Source organism: Biomphalaria glabrata, chromosome 3, assembly GCF_947242115.1.
Source record: "Biomphalaria glabrata chromosome 3, xgBioGlab47.1, whole genome shotgun sequence".
NCBI classification, from domain to species: domain Eukaryota; kingdom Metazoa; phylum Mollusca; class Gastropoda; family Planorbidae; genus Biomphalaria; species Biomphalaria glabrata.
Genome location: NC_074713.1, coordinates 47,078,163 through 47,100,045, shown reverse-complemented (window position 1 = coordinate 47,100,045; position 21,883 = coordinate 47,078,163). Strand labels below are relative to the sequence as shown.

Below are 21,883 nucleotides of genomic sequence, written 5' to 3'. Positions count from 1 at the left end.
GAAATAATATGGCTGACATTTAGACATATAAATCTAGATCTAGAGGAAACGTAGTTTAGATAGACTAGATTGGAAAAAAGTTTTAACTTCTCGTTCCCATTTGAAGAAAGTTGCAATTGATCACTGTGTGTGGAGTGTGTGTGGAGTGTGTGCGTGCGTGTGTGTGCGTGTGTGTGTGGAGTGTGTGTGTGCGTGTGTGTGAGGAGTGTGTGTGTGTGTTTCGGATGTAAAAATCAGTGAAGGCGAACGGATGGTTCTGTACTGAAATAGAGTGCAGATTGTAGGTCCTGTGGGAAAAAATGACTTTGACTTAGATCCCTCTCACTTTCACTTAGATCCCTGTCACATAGGGCGGCTTATCACTCTACGGATATCGATCACAAGCGACATCCTCTGCCTCTTCCTAGCTGTTGCCTACAGATTTCAGGTCTACTAAACAGATGCGGCGCCATGTTAGACTTGGACGGCCCTGTTTCAGCTTTCATCTTTTTCTGTCTTTGGAGAATCTGTTTCCACTTGCCTAAGGATGTCCCGTGAATCTTGTACGAAGCTCGATGAGCTAAGGGTCGTGTGCCTGTTCAGTAGAGGATTTCTGTTGGTGACATGATCTCGGTATCCTGATTACGGACATACTCGTAGTTCAGTTTATCATTTGAATAGAAATTGTAATTTAGTCGAAACCTGGAATGTAATTTATGTTTTAGCTGTTTAAAAAAATGTTTTAACTAGGAAAGTACAACCCAGCCTTGAAAACAACAACAACAACCCTGTCGCGTGCTAGAGCAAGGTCTCTGGAAGGTCATTACTGGTCTCTGATCAGCGACATCATTAGCGTTATGTTCTCGGCTGGCACTTCGGCCTGCCAGTTCATTTATCTTTCTGCTAGCTAGACCCAACTAGAGGGAGAACTCTTCTGTATTATCTTCAGTTTTGGGGAGTAAAGAAGGGGAAGGACGGTCCTCACATTGTAAATGCAAGGTGGCATCACTGACTGTGTCTCGATTATTATTCATTTTTCTCTGAAACTCATTGGATCTTTTTTTTTTATTCTGGAGAAAGAATTAGTATGTGTTTAGAATTAGAACGGACAGCTACCTGACATTTGATGTCAAGTGACATCAGTAAAATATATAGGTGAACGTCATCCAATCATGTCATGCACATAAATACTTTCTCAGCATTCCCTTTGACCGTCTAGTGTACACACCTCCAGCACGCCCCACCTCTTCCCTTTAGATCTGACTAAGACCACTTTTGTGGACACACTCTAACCAGGACAATGACAACAGTGATTTGTGATATATATATATAGCTCCTCCTTCGTGGTCGAAGATGAGCACATTTCTCATTTCCTATGGACTGTATGGCTGTACAGTCCGATCCTCGCTTTTAAAAGCCGGCCGCATTCGTGACATGGGTGGCTTTGGTCAGCTGCAGATAGGCTTGCTTTTTCTCTCCACTTTTGTTGGTTCGGCGCTCTTTCGCCCTGGCCACTCTTCTTGCTTCAAATCTTGAGACTCCGAGACGCACAGCTTCACGCCATGAGGAGCGATCGAGAGCTAGTGCTTCCCAGCTGTGAATGTCGATATCGCATTCCTTAAAGGAGCTCTTGAGAGTGTCTTTGTAGCGCTTGTATTGGCCTCCCAGAGAGCGCTTTCCTGTACACAACTCCCCGTACAGAAGTCGTTTGGGAAGGCGTTTGTCTGGCATGCGGACTACATGTCCCGCCCATCAAAGTTGGGACCTTTTTACTGTCGCATTGATACTGTACATGTTGAACAGCTTAAAGATTTCTGTGTCTGGTATGTGGTCGGACCAACGCACCTTATGGATACTCCTTAGACAGCGTAGGTGTAAGGAGTTTAGCTTTTTGGTGTGGCGGGAATATAGGATCCAGGACTCTGATGCATATAGAAGTGACGGTAGAACTACAGCACTGTAGACTTTCAGTTTTGTGGATATGCTGAGTCCTTCTCGTTGCCATACTTGTTCTTGAAGTCTGCCAAAAGCAGCACTGGCACGAGCAATACGGAAGTCAACCTCATCATCTAGGTTGGTGTTTGTTGATATGGCGCATCCCAGATAGACAAACTTTTTGACGTTTGTTAATTTCTGGCCATCTATGAGAAAGTCTGTTTCTGACCCACACACAACTTAAACACAACGCGCAACACAAAGACACAGACACACACACAAACACCCAGGGGCTTCAGAAAGAGAAAACCCTTTTGATGTTGAATATATTTTTAAATTTTCATTTCTGATAAGCTTTTGATTTTTTTTCATTAGTAGGAATCGAAATGATTATAGTATCGTAACGAAACACAACAAGTGAATCGATACTCGAGATCTTTATCTTTTCTCCACTAGTACTGTGAGTGTAGTTGAAACGATAGTCGATCTTGAGCTGTGATGTTTATTTCATGACCAGCTTCCGTCTCTCATTCCATTCCATCCCGTCACGTTACTACACACAAAAATTGTGGGTCTATTTTATTCTAAGAACGCACAAAAATTGTGGGTCTATTTTATTCTAAGAACGCACAAAAATTGTGGGTCTATTTTATTCTAAGATTCTAAGGACACACAAACATTGTGGGTCTATTTTATTCTAAGGACACACACAAATTGTGGGTCTATTTTATTCTAAGGACACACAAATTGTGGGCCTATTTTATTCTAAGGACACACACAAATTGTGGGTCTATTTTATTCTAAGCACACTCACAAATTGTGGGTCTATTTTATTCTAAGCACACACACAAATTGTGGGTCTATTTTATTCTAAGGACACACACAAATTGTGGGTCTATTTTATTCTAAGCACACACACAAATTGTGGGTCTATTTTATTCTAAGGACACACACAAATTGTGGGTCTATTTTATTCTAAGCACACACACAAATTGTGGGTCTATTTTATTCTAAGGACACACACAAATTGTGGGTCTATTTTATTCTAAGGACACACACAAATTGTGGGTCTATTTTATTCTAAGGATTCAGAAAACCAGTGGCGGCAAGTTAGACATTTCCTAGGAGCATCTCGGTATCGAGTGTGTGGACGAGACCAGGTTTAGGAGGTAAAAGATGTTTGAAAGTATCGATTGTTGGACGTCTGCACGTGCTAGGCACGACTGGCCCGAGTTGAAGCGTTGGTGTGACCTGACTGCAATATATCAACCACAATGACTCATCGTCAATGAGTGAGAGACGAATAACGAAAAAATGAGCAAGAGATTGAGAGAAGAATGGAGAAATAATGAGCTAACGATATAGAGAGAGAAGAATAGAGAAAGAATGAGCTAAAGATAAAGAGAGAGAAGAATAGAGACAGAATGAGCTAAAGATATAGAGAGAGAAGAATAGAGAAAGAATGAGCTAAAGATATAGAGAGAGAAGAATAGAGAAAGAATGAACTAAATATATATAGAGAGAGAAGAATAGAGAAAGAATGAGCTAAAGATATATAGAGAGAAGAATAGAGAAAGAATGATAGTGTGAAATGAGAGAATGAGTAAGATAAAAGAGAGAAAACGAGAGAAAGATAGTGTACAAATAAGAGAGAAAGAAAGTGTACAAATAAGAGAGAAAGAGAGAGGAAAAGAAAGAAAACTGTTAAAACTTTGTTCTATTTTGATTGGCTGATAAGAGGTCAGTATGTGTGGGTAGTTGACTGAGGTTCCTACAAATGTGTCCCCATGACGTAACAGCCATACACACAAGAGATAGAGAACATTTCAAGTTGGGAGGATTGGACGTACTTCGAATTTCATGAAATCTTTGATTCCAGGTTCAATTATCGACACAAACCAGATCAGTGGCGAGAGTAGTGCGTTTTTTCAGTGGCGAAAAGAACATTTTTTTTCTGCCAAAGGAGCTACAAAATGACAAGAGTTTAATGTTTAACCCTTAACTCTGTTGACTTGAATATGAAAGGAAAAGTCTGGCGTGTCAAAAAAAAAAGTGTCTTTCGGTTGCTAAACGAATTTTAAAAAGTGCTGAAAAAAAATTTGTGTTTTGGAGCTTAGTTTGCGTTTTGGAGCTAAGGTTGTTTTTTGGAGCTAAGTTTGTGTTTTGGAGCTAAGTTTGATTTTTGGAGCTAAGATTGTGTTTGGAGCTAAGGTTGTTTTTTTGGAGCTAAGGTTGGTTTTTGAGCTAAGTTTGTGTTTTGGAGCTAAGTTTGTGTTTTGGAGCTAAGTTTGTGTTTTGGAGCTAAGTTTGTGTTTTGAAGCTAAGGTTGTGTTTTGGTGCTAAGGCTGTGTTTTGGAACTAAGTTTGTGTTTTGGTGAAAAGTTTGAGTTTTGGAGCTAAGTGTGTCTTTTGGGGCTTAGTCTGCGTTTTCCCAAGCTTCGATCACTATGCCAAGCTGTTGATTCCTTAAATCTGACACGAAGATTCAGATAAAGGTTGCCACATTGGAGATTCAGGGAAGAATTCTCTAGTCATCCAGGTATGGATTAGAAGTTCCCCTCTCTCTCTCTCTCTCTATCTATCTCTCTCTCTCTCTTCCTCTCTCTCTCTCTCTCTCTCTCTCTGCATCTTCTATCGGTTGCGTGCTATATTCCTTGCAGTACCGCTTATCCCTTGGGAAGAAATATAATGTTTAAAAATATTTCTTGTTTGGAAGGTCAGGCGAGCGTTGAAGAAACTATCCCTTCAAATTGACCGTACACGTTGGCCAAAGTCTCTCCGGGGATCAAGTTTTTTTTTTTGCCATTAAACTTGGATGAGTCTTCGTATCAGGCAACTCATTAAGTGTTCATGGGCGGAACCTGAGGCCCACCTTTAAGTTTACTTGACTTTTGTTTTGAGAATCTCAAATGCATGTAAAATAGTCTTGCTAATAATATGTTTTTGATTATTCAATATATATATCTATACATGATAAATAATACAGTTATTGTTCTCGAAGTTTTTATGTTTGTTATTTATAAAAAATAGATGGCCTAATTTTAAGGTATTTATTTATTTCATTATTTATGAAGTAATTTACTTAAGATATCAGGCTGGAGCAGTGAACCTGAGACTTCATCATTTCAACTATACACTATAGTGACTAGATCCTATTCTTCGTTTTCGTTTCGGCTTGTGTACTCCTGTTATTCATGTTCCTCCTTTTTGGTTCTCATTTGTTAGCAGACAACCGGAAGTGCCCATGTTTGTACTTAAAACCGGACGTGGCACTATTTGTATCCCAGTGTCCCTTTCACTCAGTCAACATGTCCTCGCCTGACAGGTCACGTGATACGAAGAATGTCACAACAATAGCACAAACAACTTTCGGTACACACACACACACACAGAGAGAGAGAGAGAGGGGGAGGCATTAATCTCTTCTTCAAACTTTAGTTCTCTTGCACACATCGGGATAACTTTTTTTTTAAAAATGAGAATTAAAAATGTATTCAGAAAAGAAAAAGAAATCCCCCCCTCCTCAAACTCAGTGAACGTGGGAGTTTGAGAGGCTTAAATCCTCTTTTTTTTAGACTCCCTGGACAAATGAAACCTTCACTTCTACACACGTATGTCTCCGTTCAGGTTATACTCCCGTGGATTCTCAAACCTGCCGAAAGAGGATCTCAGCAAATACGTGGCTAAAAAAAGAATATGAAAGACGATTTTCTTGTCTTCCCCACAACATGTGCACCGTTAGTTGAAGGACAAACTAAGAACTGTCAGGACAATGTCCTGCACTGTGTTATGATAGTTTGTTCAGACCTGGTTAGCCTCCACCGATCAACCGATCAAAACACTTTTTGTACTTCAAGACTCCGCGAGCTTTTTGGGATTGGTCTCAAAACATTTTTTTCGGATAAAACTTTTTTTTGAATAGACAAAGCTTATATTAACTGTAGTTGTATCAATTAGTTTGGATCAGCCAGGTAATTAAATTTGTAATAACTACTAACAAAAAAAAATCTGTGCGATTTGAAATAATTTTTTTACAATTGAATTTGTTTATCTCAATTTCATTCTTTTAGTTTTCTCAATAAGCTACAGTTGGAAAGTTGAAAAAAAAAAGGTGCGCGACCCGAATTCGAGGGCTAAGGCCTCATCAGCCTCCTCAACCCAACACAATAACCACTGTGCCAGGGAGCTGCTTTCGAAAATAGGTTTTATAATTCTTACAAACGTTTCTTTCTACGACCAATAAAGGGGATTAATTCAACTTATACCACCTTATCAGTCAAGTAAAAATATTTTCCCTTGTTCGAGATACCAAACAAAATAATTAATTACCAATAATCAATTAACTAACTGGCTAATTATTTTTTATTGATTCTTGTTTTGTCAGGTAAAATAATAATTGTCAAAATCTCAGCTTGATTCGAGACTTGGTGTGGGAGAAATAACGTGTATAATCTTTTTACCAGGACAGACAGACAGACAGACTGAGTTGATATAAGCTTTGTAAAAAACGATCTTATTATTTTTTTTGACAGTTGAAAACATTAAGTCAAACATCTAGGTCTAAGTCTTTTTTTTTTCCTTTCAATTGTGATGCATTTCTGTTTGTACTTGGACTCTTCTTCCCCATTAACAAAATAAACCATTGCTATTGGATGGTTAAAACATTCGTGTGTTTTTAAGGCTTTTGATTTTTCTGATATTTTTGTGAGGTTCTGAAAACAAGAATTGCGCTCTGGTTTCATTACACAATAATTTCTTCAGAATGTGTTACCTGGCCATTGTAATGTTGTCCGCGTAGTGGAGGGTTAAATATTTTGTTGACATGAATATTACAGGAAACTTCTTGCGTAGTCAGCGAAACGTGCCTGGTGGTAGCTAAACGAATACAAAAGATAGTGCTGAAACGTTCTGCAAAGTTTGTGTTTTCAAACAAAGTTTGTATTTTGAAGCAAAGTTTGTGTTTTGAAGCTAAATGTGTTTTTGGAGCAAAGTTTGTGTTTTGATGCAAAGTTTGTGTTTTGAAGCAAAGTTTGTGTTTTGAAGCAAAGTTTATCTTTAGGAGCCCACTTTTAAGTTTACCTGACCTGCTAACCACTGTCAACTCAAACTCTATGGCCACATCACATGGTCCTTAGGAATCGCATAGACCATCCTTCAGGGAACAGTACCAGGAAGAAGAGGAAGACAGATAGCGATGGGAAGACAATATAAAAGAATGGACAGGCCGGTCAGGCCACCCTAGCTACACCACTGGGCCCAACAGACTAAGGAATAGGTGAAGGTGACTTTTGTTTTGAGAATCTCATAGTGAAGTTGTATCTGTGTGTTAGACTCTTGTGTCTAAAAGTGTTTAAAACACTATTATCTTTAAAGGCTTAGTAGATTTTTGCCTCAAGTACTTTTAGGAGCTACCATAAAATCTCTGATGGTTTAAAACCAGAGTTGAAGCACAAGAAATGGCCAATAATTGCGATAGGTCTTCAAGCTTAAAAAGAAGGTCACAATGTTATGGTTTAACCAGATTGGACTTAGCGTCCTACTGACCTACTCTTTTCTTTTGTTTTAATAACGTTTGCTGTGTCAACATATTGTGTATGTGTGTGTGTGGGGGGGGGGTTGATGAATTCCATTTTTCTGACTTAGTGCTTCAGTCAATCTAAAAATTATATATAGTTCAGGGCTTCAGTGATACGCCAACATTGAAAGCAGACGTGATGTAGCATTTTTCTCCTTTGTAAGTTTACACATTTTCAATCATCGTTTTTAGCGGCCCCCGAAAGGGGAAAAGACGCTATTAGTTTTGTGTTTCCTGTCCGTCCGTCTGTCCGTCCGTCCCGTTTAGATCTCAGAAACTAGAAGAGAAAATGAAAATCGGACATCATGATATTTTAGATCATTCAAAGTTCTGATGCAACGGCTACTTTTTCTTTTCCGAAACTGAACCATCTAATTTTTTAAATTATCTATGCAAGCAGATTTTTCAAAAAAATACACCACTTTTAAATGAAAGACTTCAGGGGAGGTAACTCTTTTAGAAATGTCACAGACTTCTTCATTAATAAATCAAGCCTCATTCATAGATTCGCGCATAGTTACATCTAAGGTCACAATGGAAAAAGTATCAATGTATTATTATAAAATATATTTTCCATTTATTGACTAGCTCATTAAATGAAATACTGAATGAAATGTTGTTTTTAAAAAGAATTTTGATACGAACTTCGTTTCAATTGAAAGTTTAAAAAAAAACTAACTAGACCTACTTTTATAGCGCGCAGTTTTCACATATCCTCATTAGGCTATACACTTGACAACAATCTAAGTTAAATAGAGGCCTGACATAGATCTAGATTTTGATTCAATTGTATTAAAAAATTTGAACAAAATTTACATTTATAATCCATTAAGAAAATAGTTTATCTTCTAATAGCTTAGGGGTGCAGATTTATTTATTATGTAAGCAGTAGTATCAAATCAAGAAGTGAATCTGGTGCATAATGATAAGTGCACTATAACAGTATAGCCTACTAATCCTGATCATAATATTGACCTAGATCTAGATTGTATTTCTAGATCTAGTCTAGATTCTAGTCTAGATTAGGCTATAGATTTCCGGATCTTTATCTAGATCTAGAGTCCATTTAGTCTAGACCAAAACCTAGTCTAGATCTAGCTTCTAGACCTAGACTAGATTCTAGATCGAGATCTAGATAGATCTAAATCTAAAATAGATCTAGAACTAGTTTAGAAATCTAGTTTTAGCCTATAGATTCCAATTCTAGCTCTTGTCTGAATTTTATTTCTAGATTTTAGTTCTAGATTCTAGTTCTATCTAGATCAAGTCTAGATCTATTTCAAGAAGTAGTCTAGTCTAGGTATCTTGAGCAGTGGCGTCATTGGTGGGGGGGGGGGGGGGGGGGCGAGGGTGCGGTCCGCACCCGTCGACACCATTTTGGGGGTGGCAACCAAGTTGGAAAATTATAACGTGGCAAAAGCAGACATATTGAAAAAGATAATAATAAATAATAATAATAGGGGGAAGGGGTGCGGTCCGCACCAGTTGACACCATTTTTGGGTGACTACCGAGTTGGAAAAATTATAACTTGGTAAAAGCAGACAAGTGGGAAAAGATAATAATAAAATCTCCAGATATATGCCCAAATATGCCTAGACACATCTAGATGGTAGTTCAAGTGTAAATGATACAGCATAAAGTTATACCATTTCTATTTTAAAGTATAACAAAAGAAACATGTTCATATGAAGTTAAGACTGTTTATAATTTTAATTAAATATTATTGTAAAATTTGCGATAACATTTGAATAAACGTAATAAACATTGGGATATTACATTTGAGTAAAAATAAATAAAAGTAGGTAATCAGCTCAATGTATTGGTTCAACCCCCCAAAAAAAAAAAAAAAAAAAAAAACTATCAATAGTGTTCATTGGAAAATATTTCAAGAAATTTGATGGGGAGAGTTGACACCCTGAGCTATCGCACTAGGTACCACCGACACTGTATCGTGAGGTTTTCATGCTGATCTTAGGTGATCACTTAACGCTACTCTACTTATTCCAGAAGAGTTAGAAGAGTCTTATCAAAGACGACGTTTGCACTGTTTCCTTTTATGTGAAAAATAACTCCAAATTTTAAAATTTCTTTAAACGATCAAAACAAGTATATGGCTTGGATATATTTCTCGTCCATTGGTGAATTTGATGGGGGCCGCCTCTGAGTTTGTGTGATAACACAAACTCTCTTTGTAATCTTGATTATTTATTAATTTAGTTTTTCTGTAGTTCTGCTTTTTTTTGTGATATTTTTTCTCACTTTGAAAATTTAGTTTTACCTCGTGTAGATCTATTTTGTTAAAAGCAGTGGCTAGTCTATTGCATATTTCTTATGCAGTGGCTAGTCATGTCTAATTAATATTGTTTTATGCCAGTTCCGGGCCTTCACGAGTGGGTCAGGCGGAAGTTATCACTGACAGGAGAAGGGGCAAAGGCGAGTAACTGGTGACGAAACAAGTAGGCTTCGGGCAGGAGGCGCTTGTTAGCCTTGGCTGGCTACCCACCTAGGATAAGGAAAACTTTAAATTCAAACCTCTACACACATGGGAAAGGTTTTGGGAGTCAACTATGAGAAAATAAAATCAGAAGCCGGCGACCCTAAGGCAGCTTGCAGCACACAGTGCTTCATTATGGCAGTTCCTGCGACTCCTCCGAACACAGACTGTGTCGGACTTGGGGGGCACTGCTGTGTAGGCAACGTTCCAACCAAAGCTAATGCCCAGGCATTAATCTCATTTCTGTGAGATGATCTATAATCGCTTTCCCGACGGAAGAAGGTCGTATGTAATGGCTAGTCCACCCTAATGTATGTTGTTCTATGGGGTAGTCAATAGCAACCAATGTACGTCTTTTCTTTTCATCTTCCCAGATTTTTTTTTGAGTGGCATTTTTGTCAAGAAGTTGCTTTGCTTTTTCTGAGGTCAAGCTTCACAAGTAGCTTAGTCTAATATACTGCTGATATTCCACTCTGAAATATTATGCTAAGAATAAAAAAAAATGTTTTCATCTTTACAGTCGTTCTAAAATATTTTCTGATGGATTGTGCTTTGATTTATATATACAGTCTTATTGACATTGGGAAGGGGAGCGCTTGTTTAGGCTCGTTTCTGTTCAGTGTTCTTTACGTCTGCTTCATTGATTCCAGAATATTTCACGTCTGCTTCATTGATTCCAGAAATTCTTTACATCTGCTTCATTGATTCCAGAAATTCTTCACTTCTTCTTCATTGATTCCAGAAATTCTTCAAGTCTTCTTCATTGATTCAGGAAATTCTTAACGTCTGCTTCATTGATTCTAGAAATTATTTACGTCTGCTTCATTGATTCCAGAAATTCTTCAAGTCTTCTTCATTGATTCCAGAAATTCTTCAAGTCTTCTTCATTGATTTCAGAAATTCTTCACTTCTTTATTGATCCCAGAACTTCTTCAAGAGAATGGAAAATATTTTGTAATCTGATATTTGGCAGCAAGTTGAGAATCTGGAGGATAAGTCTCTCTATACTATACCTGGCACATTGCTTTTCGCTTGCTATTGAGGTGTAGCTTCTTTATATGTGAAAATGTACCTAATAGGGGGTGTAGGATCTGCCAAACATTTTAGGGAGAGAAATCCTGCAAAAATGCATTTCGTTTCTTCCTACTTTATTTCACGTAGCATGGTGTTTCTTGTCCTCGGTTTTCATGTCGATTGATTCTGAGGCACTAAACGTATACAGAGGCATTAATATAATATATAATACTTTTAGGTGTCTGTAGTTTTTTTAATATATGGACTATCGACAACAGGATGCATGAGAACTTATTTCTAGAGCTGTTGCCCTTAGAATATCATCAGGTTTTTAAAAAAAGTTTTCTGTAAATAAAAATAAAATTATAAAAATATTAACGAATAAAACAATGGAATGGCTATTTGCTTGTTTTATTAGTTGTTTTTTTTCATACAGTAGATATCTCGGAGAGGTCACGTCTAAAATTGTAGTCATTTCTTTACCCACACAAGTCTGTCAGGTTTTCTCCCGTAACTAATTGTAATCGCAGTCTGTGCAGGATGTGCTGTTTGAATGTAACTGCCTTGCTGTCAGAAGTAAGTTTTTGTGGTGGGGAGTCGAGGCGTGCTTTTTTTGGGGGGGAGGGGGAGAGGGGGGAAGAAATATCCACCACCTAATAGAAAGATATTCTCTGACACATTGTAAGGAGTGGGTCTTATTTTAGACCCTGGTGAGCTGTTTCAATGTTATTTCTATGACACAAGTCTTAAGTGTGGCTGAATGACATAAACTGCTTGGCTACGTAACTGAGAGAGCTCGAGTTCGAGTCTCGATATAGACTAGGAATTTGTATTTGAGATTTTGACCGTAACTGAGTTGTTTGTTGAGCACTGAACAGCAGCAGGGAGACCTTCCCCAAGATACCTCCCCCCCCCCCCCCAACATGTCCTTTAACGATAATTGGATCAGAGCGCTATGATCACCCATGGAAGATGTATAGAAAGGCAATAATGATAATAATTATTATAAATGGCATGCCAAAGCACTAGATTACAAATTGATATTTTTGAATTATCAGCAAAATAAACCGAGTGACATGAAATTCCAAGACACTCATTTACGATCAATTTTAACTTTTTTTTTTTTCCCTTTCTTTTCTTCAGGTTTTTAAATTTCCCTAGCAGACGTTAATCTAAAGCTCTTCACTTCCGGTAACCTTGAGAAACTACCATCTTCCTGACATCCCGGACTACTTGGGGCGTTTTAGCAGGATTTCTATTATTTCTAAAGGCGCCCATTCCCCGGGCAGGCAAGATTTGGACGACTTTGTGGACGAGTACGGTTTTTCTTTTCTTTTTTTTTTTCTTTCGCTTTCATCTGCTATTGATTAAGATCTTCTACTGTCTGAGTGGGAAAACACTGGTTGAAAAGGGAAAAAACTCACCAAGAGAAACAAAGTTTATATGTTGTTGTTTTTTCAGCCAAACATGTTATTATCTCCCCTTATCTTATCTTATATAATACAGACGTTACTTCAAAAAAGAAGATGATTACGTCCTACGCGTCATGCATTTAGTCATGCATATTAACCAATGACTTAAATTCTGCCAAGTCACTGGTTTTCCTGGCTAGCTCAGGCAACCCATTCCATGCTCTAATAGCACTAGGGAAGAAGGAGTATTTGTACAAATTTGTCCTAGCATATGGGACGAGGAATGTGCCTTTATCTTTGTGTCTTTCAGAGTATTTTATTAAATTTTGTTTTTGTATTTGAAGATTATGGTTCAGTGTTTTATGTATTATTGCTACTTTACTTTTGAGTCTTCTGTCCTGAAGGCTTTCTAAATTTAGTGATTTTACTAAAGGTGTTACTCTAGTCAAATGTGAATATTCGTTTGTTATGAATCGCGCTGCTCTATTTTGTGTCTGTTCTAGTTTCTTAATGTTTTCTTGAGTTGAGGGGTCCCAAACAGAGGATGCATATTCTATTATTGGCCTAACCAAGGTTAAATAACATTTTAGTTTTATGTTCTTATTTGATTTATAGAAATTTCTTTTAATAAATCCTAATGATTTGTTTGATTTTTTTATAGTTTCATCAATATGTGGATTCCATGACAGTTTTTCATTTATTATAACACCTAGGTATTTTGCGTTTTTAGTCTGTGTTACTGGTTTGCCATGAATAAGATAAGTGGAATTAATTTGTTTTAGTTTTTTTGTTACTCTTAACAACTGACATTTTTCTGGGTGGAAAGACATGCTCCAATTTGATTCCCATTTCTGTAATTCATCTAATTCTCTTTGTAAAATATCTGTGTCTTGTGTTGTTTTTATTGTTCTATATATTATGCAATCGTCTGCAAATAATCTGACTTTTGTTCCTGAAGTAATGCAATTTGGTAAATCATTTATGTAAATTAAAAATAGTAGTGGACCCAAGACTGTTCCTTGAGGTACACCTGAGTTTACTGTTATCGGTGTTGATTTAGAGCCATTTATTATTACAGTTTGTTCTCTCCCTATCAGAAAATCTTTAATCCACTGATGCAGTGGACCATTAATGCCGAAATATTTTAATTTTTTAAGCAAGCTATGGTGGTGAACTTTGTCAAAAGCCTTAGAAAAATCTAGTAAGATAGCATCTATTTGTTCACTATTATCTAAACCTTTTGAAAAATCATCAATTAGTCCTATTAGTTGTGTTTCACATGATCTATATTTCCTAAAGCCATGTTGGTATGGTGTGAGGACATTATGTTTGTCTAAGTGGTTTATGATGTTGCTACATATTATGTGTTCTAGGATTTTACATGTGATGCTGGTAAGTGATACTGGTCTGTAGTTTCCTGGGTCAGATTTTTCTCCTTTTTTAAATAGGGGGGTGACATTAGCTTCTTTCCAGTCCTTTGGTACTCTGCCCTGGTTAAGTGAAGCCTGAAAGAGTATTTTGAACACTGGGGCTAGCTCATTACTTAGTTCTTTGAGTAATCTAGCTGGAATACCATCAGGTCCAGAAGCTTTATTTGGTTTGGTGTTGGCTAATAGTTTTTGAATTCCATTTTCTTGTACTACTATATCTTCTATGTTGTCTACTTGGTTCAAATTCAGTAATATGTCTTTGTCTCCTGGGGCTGAGAATGCTGATGCAAAGTATTTGTTTAGAATGTTTGCTTTAGTTTCATTATCATTATGTATTATGTTATGTTCATCTTTTAATGGCGCTACGCCTGTTGTTTCCATTTTCTTAGACTTAATGTATGACCATAGGTTTTTGTTGTTGTCTTTAGATATTACATTGTTTATGTATTCACTCTGCAGCTGTCTGCTTACTTTTTGGGTTAAGTGTTTAATTTTTATATACTTTTTGTAAACTCTTTCTGCATTAGTTTCTTTAAATTTTCTATATAGGTTTTCCTTCTGTTTACAAAGCTTCTTTAGTCTATTATTAAACCAGCATTTATTTATTTTGTTTGATGTGTATTTAGTTGGTATTTGATTTTCTATAATGCTTTTAAGATGGTTTTTAATAAAATTCCAGAGGTCATCGACTGGTTGGTTAATGTCTTTTTCTAATAAGAATGTTTGTTGAAAGTTTAATGCAGCTTGGTGTAGTTGTGTTAGGTTACATTTATTCCAGAGTAAGATTTTTCTTTTGGGTTTTGTATTGGCTACTGCTTTTATCTGACTGTGTATTTTTATGATCTCATGGTCTGATAGACCAGGGATAATATCATAATCAACTACTAATCCAGGTCTGTTGGTTAAGAAGAGATCTAATGTGTTGTTTAATCTAGTTGGCTTTTTAATGATTTGATCTAAACTTAGGTTGTGTAAAGTTTCTATGAAAAGCTCATTTATGTCCTTAAGGTTTTGGTGTTTATCTATGCTTAAGTAGTTTTTTTTTTGTTTTTTTTTTTTAACAAGTACATCAACATTTAATGTGGGTATTTTTTAATGAGAAGAGAGAGAGGGGAGTAAGTGAAATATTACTTGTGTCTAGATTGAGCCATTAGTAAACTGTAATGAATGCTGAAAATAGCTCCAAGGGTTTTAAATGATATTCTGAAATATTATATCTTTGTATGTGGGTATTTGTGTATTTGCGTGTGTGTTGATGTAGAGAAGCTGGTATGGTTTGAAAACAAAAAAGAAAAAGATTAATTGTGCAATGAACTTCCTCTTGAGGAAATATGAGATTGCGTTGTTGACACGATGTTTGGCTGGGGATGGAACCATCCAATCGCCTGCCAGATACAAAGTATTGGTCAGCGTTTAAGCAAACTTTTTTTGCTAGTAGAATCGTCTGAAAATGTGAAAAAAAAAATCTTCAAGTCACTTCGAGTAATTTAGGAAAGAAATGTAATTCACTTTAGCAGTGGCGTAGCTAAGGATTTGGAGGCCTGACCTCTTTAGGGGCCCCTGCATTTTGACATTCGACATTATGACATGGGATAATGTACTTAATAAATATATGTCTACATTCAAATTGGTTATATAAGTAAAATTTAACAATAAATTATCATTAAGGCTCTTTTAATGAATAATAACGTTTTTTTATTTGTGAAATAATGTACAAGTGATACATCTCAGTTCATATCGCCTCACGTCGTGCTTTCTGTGCAGCAAAGGTCAAAGGTCATCTATGACATCATCTAGATTCTAGATCAATGCTTGACGTGAATAGCAAGATGACATGGCAGTGGCGTAATATTTAATATTTAATGTGAAAAAAAAAATAAGGACATTCATTTGGAAGCCACCATTAAGGGGCGGCCCGAAGGGAACTTTCGAAATTGGACCCTCCATCCCCACCCTAGCTACGCCACTGCACTTTAGTATGAAAGTGACCATATCTCATGTTCCCTTCTATCTCTTTTAAATGACAGAGTTGAGTTTTTCTTACTTTTTGAAGTTTCTTCCCAGCATTCAACCCCGATCTGATCAAATGTAATTAATTTCAGAAATAAATCTTTTTGATATGAACCTGACATGTGAATCAATGGTTCAGAACAAAGTAATCGATAGTTTTTTTTTACTGCCGTACCCTGAGCGAAAAGTTGGATAAATCTGTTTGCACTTTAAGTACGGGTTTAGGGCATCATTGAACTAGAACTTCTGTTGTCCTATCATGCTCACTAATACCAGGTAACTATAACCATGTAACTATAACGAGGTAACTGTAACCATAACGAGGTAACTGTAACCATAACGAGGTAACGTGATGAGGTATGATGGTAATCCAAAGGTTACATAAGTATACAAAGAGAGATACCTCTCGTAGCTTATTTTCTTATTTTGTATTATAGTTCGTAATGTTACAAAATAAAAATAGACATTTGCTGTGTAAACAAAATATAAATATGAAGGCACTCGTGATGTTACAGTAACAGAATAATCACATGTTTAAATCGTGATATCACGTGGTTGCCATGTGTTGGTTTACATTCTAAATTTAGCAGACTATTCAACTGACTGTCAGAAAAGTCTAGAAACTGCTTATATATAAAACATCTGAGTTTATGAATGCAATCCTAACCCATTTACTTTTAACTCTATTGTGCCCACTGTGGGGTAATGTAAAGATGTGCAAGCGCTATAAGGGCCTATATAACTACATTGAAACTTCAACTATGAAGAGGCCTGTGTAACGAGAGCTAGTTGATAGTGATGCAGTTACCCCAATGCTTTAGCTCTTCTGATCAGGAGTTTACTTTCGCGTCATTATTACATTTATTATTTCCCTTAGTTTTCCTACTTTTATCCCCCCAAAAAAACAAAAAAAGTTGAAGGTCTGATTATATTTTGTAAACCAGTTTTGATTATGTACTCACGAGATTATAAGTAGTCAGTTGTCGAGAATATACCGCAGCCATGCCACGTCTTTGAAGAGAACATCAAACGTCTTTAATCCGACCCTGAACGTGAGGGTCTTGGACCTACTTAAATGTTTTAATTGACTTAACCAGCGGCTAACCAACCTCTTCCTCGTCTGTTCTTTCTCTCTCCGTTCCTCCACAGTCCTTTCATCTCTATCACTTCCTCCTATTTCTTCCTCTTTCCCTTTCTCTCTCTTTTCATCTCCATCTTTCTCCAAGCCTCTCTCTACCTCACTCCCTCCCTCTCTCACTCTCTATATATCTCCATCTCCTCTGTCTTAATCATTAATATGGTTACTATTTAGGATCGATGAGGTACTCTCTTCACTTGAAGGTAGTGAAATGACATCAAAGAGATAGAGTTTACAATTTACTGTCACGTGGAAATGGTTTATTTCCTTTGTAGCTTTTGTTTTAAAACAGTTTTATCCTTTTCAGTACTACGCCTTGGTTTTGGGGGCGGGGGGGGGGGGGAGTGAGGAAAGGGGGTGCAAATATATAGGAACTTATCGAGCATGTGATAGATCTAAGTGAACAATCAAACTAGAGGCTTATAGTCATTCATGGAAAATAATTTAACAAGACAAGCAATTTCTCACTCTACTTGTAGGTAGGCGTCTAAGTCTAGTGTTTAAAACTCAATTGGGGATTTAAACAAAAAAATGCTTTCGATAGAGAGCGAGAGGTGAGAAGGGGTTAATATCTTAAAATACAGATTGATATAATTATTCTTATAGAATTTGTTTTTTGGAGATCTTCGCTATAAACTAAACAATGTCAAGGACACTAAATTGAGATCTGCTTCTGCTAACTCAATACAATTGAGCGTTAATTTTAACAGTAAGTTGTGTCCAATGTTATTACCTCAAGTTAGCTCATTTGTTTGTAAAAAGTTTTCATTTATAGAGTGACAATCTATGGCTCCTTCTAGGTTGAAATGATTTCATGCTTCAAACGGAAGAGCTTACAAAATTTGATTCTGCTGTGCTAACAAGTGCACACACACAAATTATCCTATGACCTTTAAACTGCATCAACACTTTCAGTTAGTACACCGGATACACCAAAAAAAAGCTTGCTATTTATAGTTCATCCGCCATGTCTAAACATCTCCACAATTTTTTTCTGTCCATGTAATGTGTACTTCTTTACACAGAGGATGGCGAGTGTGCTGTTAGAGACAAGAGATTTGTGTGTAGGATTTCTTTGTTATATTTAACTTCATATTTGGGTTTTATTCTGTGGCCTTTTACGTCTTGAGAGACGATCTTTTCCCTTTGCAACTTTCTTGTGTGACTAAAGGGTTTTATACGGCCTGAATAATTATAGTAAATAAGATTACGTACTTAGGATAGTTAACAAGACTCTTCTTAGGAATGTTCGGGCTCTCAAATGTGTCTGCGAGATCAGTTGTTAACTTGTTACTACCCCTTTGACTGATGTCATTATTATTATTATTATTATGTTCATTATTCATTATTATTATTCATTAAAGTGCACTAAATGTATATCTCTGAATACAAAAAAGCCTAGCCTATCAACCCTTCCTGTCCATATTTGCTGGAGTCACCAGTAAGCAATACAAAAACTGACACCAAATGTTAACGAAGCTTAAGGAACAAATAATATGTGGACACAGAGATATAGGATATTTTATGTTTTGATACCCATTTTGAGGCCTGGTGCTGGAAGGCTGCCCCGCCCCTCTCCTCACGCCACTGTATATACATTTCAATTGTGTTCTTAGTTTAGGTGATTTAAAAATATGATTTTCTTGTTTCAGGTCGAGCCATGGCGTGTGCGGGTGTCTAGCAGACAGTATGAGCTGGTTTATAACTCACGCTCGCTTCTTACTAAAGTGATTGGAACGTGAAGGGAATTATCAAACGGTTTCAGAGTAAGTTGATGATTGGTCGATTTCATCCCACGTGACGAACTCCAAGGGCAGTCGTTGGATGAGCGGTGACTGCAAGAGGCGGATCTCCTTCTCGGCCGACTCTGTGCTCACAGCCGTCATCCAGGATGCCGACACCTCTGAACTGGTCCGAATCCTGGACAACCACGGCGACGCCGTTCGCGTCAACCAGGTCAACCACGTGGGGCTCACTGCCCTGCACCACGGGGTGCTCAGCAACAACCTGGACACGGTCAAGCTGTTGCTGTGCAACGGCGCCGACGTCAACGCGCAGGACGTCCACGGCTTCTCCCCGCTGCACACGGCCGCGGCTTGCGGCTTCACGCAGATCGCTAGCATGCTCGTGCTCTACGGCGCCGACGTCTTCTCTCTCACCGCGCAGAAAGAGACGCCCCTGGACGTGGCCAAGGACATCGGCGTCATCCGGCTCTTGAGCGAGGAGATGCGGAGGCGCTTCCACCAAGAGCTCTTCCTGACGTCTTTCCTGCAGAGAAAAGCCTCAGACGGATGGATTTACATCAAGCAGAACGCCCTGAAGCTTGTTGATGAGTTCATGCAGCTGCTTCTCCATCTCTGGAAGAGGCATCGGACAAAGTACCCCACCAGAAGACTGCAGATTCAGAAAGAAGAGTAAAACCTATTTTCCCAGATTTCTGATGCTAAACATTTAGTCGTCTGAGACATTGGCATCGCCTGACCTACACTAAATAGCTCGCTTGATTGAAAGATATGCAAAGTGTATGGTTGGTCAGAGGATTGTTTGACAGATATATCTCTTAACTTATGTGGTACATAGTCATACGGTGTGATTTGATTGTTTTAAAATCAATTTTTTTTTCTTCTATTTGCATATCATGAATTTATATTTATTGAGACTAAAAAAAAAAGTATTTGTATAAATAAAATTAAAATAACTTTCTATCTTTGCGGGACTTCGTTTTTATTCCTCTTGTGGTGTTTATTTTTTTAAGATGCATTCTTTTCTTTGGAGGCGCGGTGGCTGAGTGGTAGAGCGCTAGGCTTCTGAACTGAAGGATCCTGGTTTCGAGTCCTGGTGAAGACTTGGCATTTTTTGTTTCGGGATCTTTAGGGCGCCTCTGAGTCCAGCCAGTTCTAATGGGTCGTTGTGCTGGCCTGGGTGACATGACACCCCTTCGTTAAACGTGAGCCACAGAAACAGATGAACTTGACATTATCGGCCCCATTCATGGCATAGATTCATGAGATGGTTCCAGCATAAGTTGGGTTTTAATGTGTATACAGTTTTTCTCTGGTATGAAAAAAAAAAGATTTATATTGAACAAAAAAAAAGATTATTGAACAAAAAAGATTATTGAAAAAAAAAAGATTATTGAACAAAAAAAAAGATTATGGAAAAAAAAAAGATTATTGAACAAAAAAAAAAGATTATTGAACAAAAAAAAAAGATTATTGAACAAAAAAAAAAGATTATTGCAAAAAAAAAGATTATTGAACAAAAAAAGAGATTATTCAACAAAAAAAAAGATTATTGAACAAGAAATAAGATTACATGTAAAAGTTCTCTTTCTGTAAAAATATGGCCAAGTTTAGATTTACTTGTTAACTTACTTCTACTTATTTTACTATGCGCAATAAGTACGGGACGCGGTGGTTGAGTGGTTAAGTGCTTGGCTTCCGAACCTTGGGGTCCTGGGTTTGAATCTTGGTAAAGACTGGGATTTTGAACTTTGGGATTATTAGGGAGCCCGTGAGTCCACCCAAATCTTATTGCTACATGACATTAGTTGGGGGAAAGTAAAGGCGGTTGATCGTTGTGCTGGCCGCATGACACCCTGCTCGTTAACCGTTGGCCAAAGAAACAGATGACCTTAACATCATCTGCCCTATAGACTGCATGATCTGAAAGGGAAACTTTACTTTACGTTTCAAAAGCACATTTTGATTCAAGCATTCCTAAGAATAACAAAGGCCTCCACTAAAACATTCTCAGGGACTCCACTAGCTTGAATCTGGCCCTAAAAGAAACTTTACTTGATCTACATCATAATAGTGAAATAAAGTGATTCCTAATTGTGAGTATTTAAACCAAAAGGTTAAGTGAAGCCTCTGATTGGTAGATCTCTATTAGCCCATTATTAGCACAATCATTATTGTACTACATATCTCCATGTTTTAGAACCGCTGTCCTTGAGATTACATTTTCGGTTAACATTGAAAAAGGGGGGGGGGGGGGGAGATTAAAAAAATAGGTTCTCAACAAACACATTATGAACATAATTTATTGACTACCTCGTGTAGACTTTGTCTTTCCGTCTGGTGAAAATGTCCTCGTTGGGAAGTAACTCGTGTACAACGCAACACTGCTACAACTAAAAATAGCAAGAAACTCATTAAGGGGAAACAATTGATGAGATAGTTCGAAGTCCCCCGGAGAGTTGTCGGACATTACATTCTCACGTCAATGACAACATGAAAGAAGTCCGGGTCACACTACCCACTGAGTGATAATGGTCGTGGCACCCTTACAAGGACGACTACTCCAGAACTTGAACTTGGTACACATACCATTATAGTTTGCGCTAAAAATAGAAACCCAGTGTTAGTTATTTCAGATATGCATCTATTTATAGCACAACTTATGTATGGTTTAATTTGACATTGGCAATAAAATTGAGCATTAAAAAAAGTTTATTCTGTTAGCTGTCCTAAATGTCACAAGAGCGGGTATTGATCACAATAAAAGTACAAGGCATGTAGATGAATCTAATAGTCGTCTTCCCGTCAAATCTTATGGTCTCCTATGGTTGCGAAGCGATCTTAGGTCTTCTCATAGTATCAAAATGAATGTCTGATCTATAGCTATGGTCGGAACGATGTCGCCCACACAGCAGTTCCCCACGATCCACGCCGCTGATGTGTCCAAAAGAATGACAGATGCCAATACAATTTGGAATCATCTACGTTGCAGACACTACCAGGGTGTAGCGCTCTGGGCTGCAAGCTGCGAGTCACCGGCTCTGGATTTTTCCTCAGGGTTTATTTCAGAAGCCTTTCCCATGTTTGTGTATTGCCACATGCCATCAGATGTTTGAATTGAGGTCCTTCTAGGTGGGTAGCAGCGTTGCAAAC

The 21,883-nt window shown here is 37.5% G+C and overlaps 1 protein-coding gene across 3 annotated transcripts in view; it reads left to right on the top strand.

The window, feature by feature from the left end:
- The window catches only part of LOC106073376 (protein phosphatase 1 regulatory subunit 12A-like), a 60,505-nt gene extending 40,808 nt beyond the window's left edge, over positions 1 to 19,697 (top strand). Inside the window, exons 1-3 of one of the 3 annotated variants that reach the window (XM_056022364.1) lie at positions 6,804 to 7,195; positions 12,142 to 12,314; positions 18,641 to 19,697. In XM_056022364.1, coding sequence (XP_055878339.1) covers positions 18,813 to 19,406 — 594 coding nt within the window. In that variant the 5' untranslated portion in view covers positions 6,804 to 7,195; positions 12,142 to 12,314; positions 18,641 to 18,812 and the 3' untranslated portion in view covers positions 19,407 to 19,697. Of the gene's footprint in view, positions 1 to 6,803; positions 7,196 to 11,440; positions 11,575 to 12,141; positions 12,315 to 18,640 lie in introns of those variants that run through there. The other 2 variants (XM_013233906.2, XM_056022363.1) reach the window with 2 other exon arrangements.
- The last annotated feature ends 2,186 nt before the right edge of the window (positions 19,698 to 21,883 follow it).